Here is a 10,426-nt window from a genome sequence, read left to right as displayed (position 1 = left end):
TCTCAACGAACCAACATTTGAGTTCACCGTAAAGTCCACACTCCTGATGAACTGCTAATATCTCGCGGAGAAACGCGTTGAGTCAAGAATTTCAAACCTATACATTAAAACAACATTTCCTAACTAAGTTTATTAGAGTGCAATACAATTGAGTATCATCTCGATCAAAGGTTTTACTCCAATGAGGAAATCTTTTTATCTTTATCGGTTGTGAAGTACACCATACTAACAGATAGCCTACGTAGCTCTCATATTGAATTCGTGACAGAGAAACATTCTATAGAGCTATCAGAAAATTTTACGGAGTACTGTCCAACCCCGAAACATAGTTCTTTGTTTCGAGTGAAAACACACATTCTCAACCCACATTCTTGCTATCGTACACGTGTCGTTTTGTGTGTATACACTCACTGTACCCCTCCTCGAGGGATTTTAGAAACTATTTGTCGCCCACGAATGTCTTCTTATTTTAAAATACCCAATAAAGCTTACATGTTTTAATTTATCCTAACTGTGAAGGGTATGTTTACTATGGCAAGTGATTTTTGTCACAAGTCAGACACTTGTCCTACAGTATAATTGTTCCCTCTGCGTGACCCTAAAAACTCAGTCTTCACAGGGCAGGACCCACCTAAACCACATACACAGGTGTTTCTTCTGCGTGCCCCTAAAAACTCAGGCTTCACAGGGCAGGACCCACCTAAACAATCGGTCCCTCGTCAGGGATAGGGAACATATTACCAGTAGATTAGGGAACTTAGATCATAGAATATCCACACTAGGACAATTATTCAACCTATTGACACTATTATGGCCTTCAAACACATTGGGTTACACATTCATTCAAACCCAGACAACGAGACAGCTTGTTTGACAGGGTTCTTTGTCATATAAAATGAACCAAATTTAGACCTTAAATGAACCACTCAATATAAATGAACACACTTACCTAACTTTGACCAGACAGAATCACAGAGACACAATGAGGGATAAGAATAACAGTTTCTTACCAGCCAGCATGGTCCTGATTATGGGTCTGTGCATTCTGTCCGTTCGAGAGTAAGTCGGATCAGAGGTTCTGGTCACTTAGTCCCTGTTCAGGCGCCAGCTGTTACACCATAGGCCGAGCCCTTTCTGATTATCCTAAGCAGGGCTTCAGGTATATTCATACTTGAGAGGTATATACGGAGAGGTGGCAAATGTCACCAACAAAATTACTCCTAAGTTTACATGAAAATATGAGTCAATTGTTATTAGGCAAAAGACAATAGGACAAGTTAAACAATTTATTTCATCACAACTTATATGTTAAATCTTTGATACCTTATTGTATTCGTGTTTTGTCTATTACCCTTAAAGTTTCAATAAAAATCTTTTGAATACAAAACATTTCTCACATTCTCAACATGAAAATGGCTTCTCCCCTGTGTGAATTCTCAGATGAGTAACGACAGTTGATTTATGCATAAAACATTCACCACAATCTAAACATGTAAATGATGCATAAACATTCACCACAATCAAAACATGTAAATGGATTTTTTGCCACATTCTGAACATAAAAATGGCTTCTTCCCTTGTGTGGGAATTCCCATATTCCTAACATGAATGTGGCTTCTCCTCTGTGTGTTTTTTCTAATGTTTAATAAGAACATATTTATGTGTGAAAAGATTTCCCATATTCAGAACATAAAAATATCTTCTCTACCCTGTGTGAATTCTCTGATGTAACACAAGACTTGATTTTCGGTTAAAACATTTCCCACATTCAGAACATGAAAATGTCTTCTCCCCTGTGTGAGTTCTCTCATGTACAGCAAGATGTGATTTTCGTCTAAAACATTTCCCACATTCAGAACATGAAAATGGCTTCTCCCCTGTGTGAATTATCTGATGTAAAACAAGACTTGATTTTTGGTTAAAACATTTTCCACATTCAGAACAAGAATGGGGCTTTTCCCTCGTGTGAATTCTCTGATGTAACACAAGATTTGACTTTTTGTTAAAACATTTCCCACATTCAGAACATGAATATGGCTTCTCTCCTGTGTGAATTCTCTGATGTAAAACAAGACTTGATTTTTGGTTAAAACATTTCCCACATTCAGAACATGAATATGGCTTCTCTCCTGTGTGAATTCTCTGATGTAAAACAAGACTTGATTTATTGTTAAAACATTTCCCACATTCAGAACAAGAATGGGGCTTTTCCCTCGTGTGAATTCTCTGATGTAACACAAGATTTGATTTTAGCTTAAAACATTTCCCACATTCAGAACATGAATATGGCTTCTCTCCTGTGTGAATTATCTGATGTAAAACAAGACTTGATTTTTTGTTAAAACATTTCCCACATTCAGAACAAGAATGTGGATTCTCCCCTGTGTGAATTCTCTGATGTAACACAAGACTTGATTTTTGGTTAAAACGTTTCCCACACTCAGAACATGAATATGGCTTCTCCCCTGTGTGATTTCTCTGATGTAACACAAGATTTGATTTATTGTTAAAACATTTCCCACATTCAGAACATGAAAATGGCTTCTCCCCTGTGTGAATTCTCTGATGTAACAAAAGATTTGATTTTCGGTTAAAACATTTACCACACTCAGAACATGAATATGGCTTCTCCCCTGTGTGATTTCTCTGATGTAACACAAGATTTGATTTTTGGTTAAAACATTTCCCACATTCTGAACATGAATATGGCTTTTCCCCTGTATGAATTCTCTGATGTATCACTAGATGTGCTTGTTGGTTAAAACATTTCCCACATTCTGAACATGAATATGGCTTTTCCCCTGTATGAATTCTCTGATGTTTAACAAGATCTGATTTATTGTTAAAAGATATCCCACATTCAGAACATGAATATGGCCTCTCCCCTGTGTGAACTCTTTGTTGTTCAACATCTGTTCCGTAAATTTTATTTTGTTTAACATTCTTCAATGAATCAGAAGATGAAACATGTTTAGAAGGATCAGAAGATAGATTTTTGCTGTGAAGGGCTGAGGGCATATTTGGGATAATAGCCGGCTTTTCATTTGTATCTTGTATGATACCAGGATCTTCCACTTCATAATCTGTTGATATCAGATGTCCTTTGGAGTTTCTAGTTTTGTAATCTGGCAAGAATAAAATGAATTTTTAATATTTTTGAATATAACATTACAATTATACTAATAGTTTATGACATTTGCATATAAATTGTTAAAGGTTTTTCCCATTTACATGAGCCACAATAATTTGTGGAGCACCTAATCTACTGACAGCCATCCTAATGGACAGATTATTTTAGCCAATAAGCTTATTTGTTGTGTTTTCCCATGCGTTGACGTTTAATTAGTACATACAGCTGGAGCTCTCAGCTGCTGATCTTATCCACGGCTCATACAGCTAGTAAGGTTACAGAGCACAGAAGCTTTAAGAAGAAAGTATCACACATTATTCAGGTTGTCCTGCACTGGACAAACAGTACAGGAATCACAGAGAAGTGCAACGTGTTTTGGAGTGTTTATAGACAGATTCACCTCCTTTTTCAATCATGGAACTAATAGATATAAAGCCTCTTACATTAAAAGCGAACCTAGAGGATCACTGGTGCCTGCAAACTCCTCATCCAAGTAAGTGCATCCTCTATTACTTTGTAAACTTTTCACTAATCACTAGGTGAATTGCTTACAGGGGTTGTCCCGTGCAGAAACGGTTTTTTGTTTTTTTTTAACCCCCACCCCGTTCGGCGCGAGACAACCCCGATGCAGGGGTTAAAAAAACAAACCGGAGAGTGCTTACCTGAATCCCGGCGGTCCGGCGTCTTCATACTCACCTGCTGAAGATGGCCGCCGGGGTCTGCTCCCTCCGTGGACCGCAGCTCTTCTGTGCGGTCCATTGCCGATTCCAGCCTCCTGATTGGCTGGAATCGGCACGTGACGGGGCGGAGCTACACGGAGCCGGCATTCTGCACGAGCGGCTGCATTGAAGAGAGCAGAAGACCCGGACTGCGCAAGCGCGGCTAATTTGGCCATCGGAGGCCGAAAATAAGTCGGCACCATGGAGACGAGGACGCTAGCAACGGAGCAGGTAAGTATAAAACTTTTGATAACTTCTGTATGGCTCATAATTAATGCACAATGTTCATTACAAAGTGCATTAATATGGCCATACAGAAGTGTATAGACCCACTTGCTGCCGCGGGACAACCCCTTTAATATCAATGGATGACAGAAACTCCCATGGGCGCAATGACAGATCTCAACAACTCCACGCTGAACTGTTGAACCTTGACATATTGATTTAATCTCTTCAGATGCAGAACAGGTCGGACAGTGCCGTCCTCCTTGTGAAGAGATTGGAATATAACCCCCTGCACTGTTTATGGCGAAACAGGGACAATTACAACCTTAGAGGAGAAAGTGTGTATCACATAAGCCAAAGCATTGCACTATGAAGGAGAGATCGGAATTTTGGAACTGAAGAAGCAATCTTTGGGTTTGTAGAAAACTATATGGCATAGCTCGAATAGATAACCTTCTGAACATAGATGTCTGAGCCATGAGTGAGTTAGGTCCCCTTGAATAAAAAAAGTCGTCACCCCACTCTGATTGCCTTGGTTCTGAACAGCCATATGCATAGAAGATTTAGTATAGGCGGGCTTGGAGTATAATGGCCAGGGACACCAGGACGGGCGCAGTTTGTAGGAGAGTGTTTTGTTTTGGAGCGGCAAAAGAAACAAATCTGGAGCCTCTTCTTCTGTGCAGAACCACACGTGACTGGCTTTGTTTTCTGGTAGATGAGAACTCTTACCACAAATAGCTTTAGAAACATTATTGGCTAGTCAACTGTCTCTCATAGGGAAATCTTCATACTCCCCAGGAACATGCCACCCCAAGGAGCATCTGCTAGGAAGCTTGGTATAGGTTGACTGGTTTTGTTGGGTGGGTGGGTGGGTTGGAAGTGGAGTAAAGAAAGTTGGCTGCAGTGGTGGTGGTAAAAAGAAAGAGGAAGGAAAAGAGGGAGGAGAGAATACTTACCTCAGTGGAGAAAATACTCACCTAACTACCATAGACAGTAGAGCTCCGAGACTCTGAGCTAAAACTGATTAGCTGGCTTCTGCAGGAGGTGTATAGCTGGGAGGAGAAACTAACACTTTTTTTTTTGCTTAGTGTACACCCTATAGTGGTAGTAGCTATACCCATGGTTTTCAACTGTGTCTCCCAATGCAAAAGTCGAGAAATAAACAGTGTTTTTTTATTAGGATTGTAAAAATCTAAAGTAAAATTAAAAAAATCTACAAATTGGTATTACTACATCCATAAAGGTCTACTTAGGTCTCCATCAGAAAAAAATAAAATAATGAAAAGCTATCAAAAAGTTTTATATGTTCCCCAAAATGGTACCAATGCAAACTACAGGTCACCCCACAAAAATCGAGCCGTCACACAGTCCTATCAATGGAAAAATGAGAGACAAAATGTAATAAAAAGCAATCAAAAAGTCGTATGTATTCTAAAATAGTACTAACAAAAACTACAAGAGGTTAATATGGATTTTTTAAAAACTGCTATTGTGTGCGGGACTGATAGTTTTAATCCTAATGTGACTTAAAAGGTCCCCTAATTTTTGTTTGAGTAGCGTATTATGAAAAAAATTCTTAACATTGTTTTTGGCTAAATAAGGCAACATTCAGCAGAAAACCCTGACAACACAGACTCTTCTCTACATGTAGTCTCACCTGGGGGGTCATCTGTAGGAATCCCCTCCTTACACGGCTGATCCCCCCTCACATGTGTCTCTGTAGCATCAATAGGGATCGGATCTTCATCCGGATTCACAAGCTGTGAAATAAATATGGTAAAAGTCATCACACAGTTGGAGAAGTCGTGTGGAAGGTTTTATATGGCCAGAAAAGGTCATTAATTAGTATGAGGAGCCGGAATGACATGACAGCAGTAGTGATCTGGGCCAAATAGCTGCAGGTCTCCTGTATAACTCCAATCTGTTGCTTCTTTATTCCAACCAGAAGTCTCCAGAACTAGAAAAGATGCAGAGATCTAATGTCTGTGGTTGGCTGTAATCCCGCCATCTCCAGCTTTCTCATTACACAATTATATATATATATATATATATATATATATATATATATATATATATATATATATATATGTATATATATATGTGTGTGTGTATGTGTGTGTGTGTGTGAAAGCCCTCACTCACTCACTGACCAGTTCTCTAACTTCCCGATGTCATACAACCATGAAATTTGGGATGATCATTCTTTAGGTCCTAAATAGGAAAATCAAAGGGGTCATGGTAAGTGCACCCCTATGTAATGTAACTTCTCGGTGTCGTACAAGCGTGAAATTTGGCTCAAGCATTCTTTAGGTCCTATATGGGGAGAGTGGAAGTGGTGGCACATTCTGCAGAGGGACATCGGTACTTGCAGCCTGAGGAGAATCTAACGCTCCTCTATATGTATACATATTTTATTCCTCGGTTACTCTAAGCTAACCTTGACATCATTAAATTTTCCGTGCAAACAACATGTAAACACCTGGATCAAATTAAATTGGGCATGGCCGAGCCTATCAGTTAGTATACATATAAAGGGAAAGCCCTCACTGACTAAGTAATTCTCTTACTTCCCGATGTCGCATAAACATGAAATTCGGCATGACCATTCTTTAGGTCCTAAATAGGAAACGTAAAGGAATCACAACTCAAAAATTCAATGCTAAGTGCAAATGTATTTGCACACCTGTGCAATGTACCAAATCTAATTCTCTAACTTTCTGATGTCGTACAAACATGAAATTTGGCAGGAGCATTCTTTAGGTCCTATATAGTAAAAGTATAGGGGTCAAAATTTAAAACTACAATGCTTATTGCAAAAATACTGGCACCCCTGTGTAATGTACCAAATCTAATTCTCTAACTTCATGATGTCGAACAAACAAGAAATTAGGCATGACCATTCTTTAGGTCCTAAATAGAAAAAGTAAAGGGGGTCACAACTTGAAAATGCAATGCTAAGTGCAAAAGTATTGGCACCCCTGTGTAATGTAGCAAATCTAATTCTCTAACTTCCTGGTGTCATACAAACATGAACTTTGACAGGAGCATTCTTTAGTTCCTAAATAGGGAAAGTAAAGGGGTCACAAGTCAATTATTCAATGCTAATTGCAAAGGTAAGTGCATCCCTATGTAATGTAGTTTCCTGTTGTCGTACAATCGTAAAATTTGGCGCAAGTATTCTTTAGGTCCTAAATGAGGAGAGTGTGAGGGGTGGCATATTCTGCAGAGGGACATCGGTACACGCAGCCTGAGAAAAATCTAATGCTCCTCTGTGTGTATACACATTTTATTCCTCAGTTACTCTAAAGTAACCTTGACTTCATAAAATTTTCCGTGCAATATATAATTAGACTGAACACAAGACCTTGTCAGCCATCCTACTGACCAGAGAGGAGATTTCATGAGACCTTCTCTCCATCTACCTGATCATCCTGTGAAAGAGAAGGATAGGGACACCTCTCCGCTGCTGTTCTCTTACTGATTCTACCTGCAGAAAACACAGACAACCACTGACTTCATTCTCTACATACCAATAATAAAGGCCGTGTGGATTTAGTCCTGTCTATTACCTGGTAATGGGGGGGACTGGTGGTCCTCCATCATGACGTCCTTGTACAGATCCTGGTGTCCTTCTAAATACTCCCACTCCTCCATGGAGAAATAGACAGTGACGTCCTGACACCTTATAGGAACCTGACAACACAATGATACTGTCATCACCCAGACATGTTATGCCGCCATAGCGTTACTGAATAATGTCCCAGCATTCCCAGCAGCGTCACCTCTCCAGTCAGCAGCTCAATCATCTTGTTGGTGAGTTCTAGGATCTTCTGTTCATCGATCTCCTCAAGTAACAGGGAGTGAGGTGGAGGCCCTGTGATTGGACTAAGGGGTCTTCCCAATCTATCAGATACTGGGGCCTGACAGTCGTCACTAGAAGTCTTCTTCACTACCGTGTAATCCTGTTTATGGGGAGATACATCCATAAATATCCCTGCAGACATTCCCGGAGTCCTTCATGTCTCCAGTTATGTCCAACAATTAGTAAGATTCTCCTCACATCTGTGTTCATCATCTCCGTTGTTCTACTCAGTCACCGGAGCAGAAGAACAAAATGATCAGAGTTTTGGTTCTGTCAGATGACAGACAATAATGACCCCCAACAACCTCCAATTGCCTTATAGTAGATCTGTTGGGTTTCCGTCATTCTGCCAGAACAACCGGCTCTATTATTTTCCCGGAATTTATGATGAATCAGCAGTAAATCCTCTGCCGTAGATGTGACCAGAGACTGACATAGATAAGAATGATGGAACGTGACGTCATCCCCAGAATCTCTCACCTCTCCTGTAAGCCGGAAGAGTATCTCTAGGGTGAGGGTGAATATACCCTCCGCCATCTTGTCCCGGTTCCTCTCCATTCTTGTCGGGTCAATCAGGAAAATGATCTGCTATAGAAGATATCAGCTGAGTATCCTGAAAGGGAAGAAGAGAAGACAATGTAACCCCCCCACCCGCAAATCTCTGTATTATAGTTGATTCAAAGACAGCAATGAATATGCGTGTTTTTAGACGGGCGATTTTTAGTATGATTTCTCTGCGTTGCGGGATGCACACAAATTGCACATGAAAAGAGCCCATTATTTTACATGGGTTAATTTACATGAGCCATTTTTCTCTTGAACTGATCGCAGAATGTCCTATTTTTGGGTGATACTGCTTATTATTTTCTTTATAACAAAAAAAAAATTTGCACCACCATCGCATGCTGTACGGTGTTTATGCGAGTGCACCGTAAATGTTCTGTTTTTCTATTTTACTATTTGAACAACATGCTATTTTAACACACGTGAAAATCTCATGTGCAGCGATGCCTTTTTTTCACAAAACACACATCGCACTCACAGGTAAGAATGCATATTAAAAGTTCAGTATTGGATCAGTCTTGCACGCGCCAATATAAGTACGGTCTAAGGATACATAAGCACAGACATTTAAAAAGTTGTGCCCGAGATTCTCAGACGTAACAGTGATCAGTTAACACTTGGTCATCCCACCCATGTGCATCCGATGTGCGGGACACTACACAGTGATGTACTATTATCAGCTGAGATTCGGACAACAACGGGACATGCTGCTATTTTTTTTCTTGGACTATTCATCAGAATAAACAAAAAAGTATATGTGAATTTACCCCCATCAAATGAATGGATCTGAAAATGAATGAAAAAACGTCGTTGTGCGTGTACCCTAAAGATGATAAACACAATAATGTTATTTTTACCGCAAGATTTATTGACCCGAACTCAGAGGATTATTGGGACCTATGATGCTTTGAATTCTGGTCAGTAAAACCCGTGGTTGGACTGGAACACACGTCCGTATCACAGACGAGGAAATGTGTCCGTAATATCCTCAGCTGAAACTTGCCTTTAAGGGGGGTTGTCACAAAAATTTGTTTTTACCAACTTCTGCACCCCACGTAAAATACAAAATACATTATACTCACCAATCGTCAGCCCCCTGGAATGCAGGTAAATGGCTACCATTGCCCCAGCACTGGCCTGGGGTTGTACGGCTTGGAGAAAGTCGGGTGACTGCTGCAGCCAATCAGAGTCTGCAGCAACACTGTCCCAAACTCCTGGCATCATACCACCCAGAATATTAGCACTGATGCAAGGAGTACAACCTCTGATTGGAAGCAGCAGTAAACTAACTTCCATTCAGGGCTGAGGAGAGGCAAGAATGCTTTATTAATTTAAGGAGGGGTCCAGCAGCTAGAATTTTTGTTTTTGTGACAAAATCCCATTAAATATCTAATATGCTACTGTGTTATATCTCTCCATGATGCGCTCCACTGTACATCGCTTCCCTCCTGTCCATGCATAACTCACCCACGCGCTCCGTTCTGCCAACACACTCAGACTAAACACCTCTCTATTTCTAACTTCACATGCTCGCCTCCAAGATTCCTCTACAGCAGCACCGATCCTCTGGAATGCTCTACCCCCCAACATTCGGACAATCCCTGACACACAGAGCTTCTGATGTACCGTAAAGACACACCTCTTCATAGAAGCATACCAATGATCTAGTCCCCCATCCCCACAATATGCCCTCTGTCTATTCCTATGGCTATCCACTTTTGCCCATCATGTACACTTCCTGTCCCAGACCTCCTATATTACCCCTACCCCGTTTGTGTCCGAAAAATACTGTATATCACATATTATCGTCACATTGCTGTGTTCCCCCTTGCTCCACCTCCTCTCCCTGTACCTTTTGTATCAACCCCACCCCCACATGTAACTTTTGTAATTTCTGTAATTTTTTTAATTTCTTCATCCCCTAAT

General features: G+C 40.4%; 1 protein-coding gene across 1 annotated transcript; it reads right to left on the bottom strand.

Annotated features, from left to right (window-relative positions):
* Window positions 1-1,245: 1,245 nt before the first annotated feature.
* On the bottom strand, window positions 1,246-8,129 carry LOC136624362 (oocyte zinc finger protein XlCOF7.1-like). Its single transcript, XM_066598327.1, has 4 exons — window positions 7,644-8,129; window positions 7,497-7,561; window positions 5,732-5,834; window positions 1,246-3,125 (listed from the first exon to the last, which is right to left on the bottom strand). The coding sequence occupies exons 1-4, from the start codon at window positions 7,789-7,791 to the stop codon at window positions 1,705-1,707; spliced, it is 1,737 nt and encodes a 578-aa protein (XP_066454424.1). The 5' UTR covers window positions 7,792-8,129; the 3' UTR covers window positions 1,246-1,704.
* Window positions 8,130-10,426: the final 2,297 nt, after the last annotated feature.

This window comes from Eleutherodactylus coqui, chromosome 4 (assembly GCF_035609145.1).
Source record: "Eleutherodactylus coqui strain aEleCoq1 chromosome 4, aEleCoq1.hap1, whole genome shotgun sequence".
Taxonomy (NCBI): Eukaryota; Metazoa; Chordata; class Amphibia; order Anura; family Eleutherodactylidae; genus Eleutherodactylus; species Eleutherodactylus coqui.
This window is presented reverse-complemented; position numbering and strand designations above follow the sequence as displayed.

What these genes read in the sequence shown, in the direction of transcription:
- LOC136624362 (XM_066598327.1), bottom strand. Translation starts at nt 7,791, where the DNA reads ATGACAGTATCATTGTGTTGTCAGGTTCCTATAAGGTGTCAGGACGTC. An exon ending in CCAGTCCCCCCCATTACCAG is followed by an intron (nt 7,562 to 7,643) that starts GTAATAGACAGG and finishes TGTTTTCTGCAG; the next exon opens with GTAGAATCAGTAAGAGAACA. An exon ending in TCCTACAGATGACCCCCCAG is followed by an intron (nt 3,126 to 5,731) that starts GTGAGACTACAT and finishes TATTCTTGCCAG; the next exon opens with ATTACAAAACTAGAAACTCC.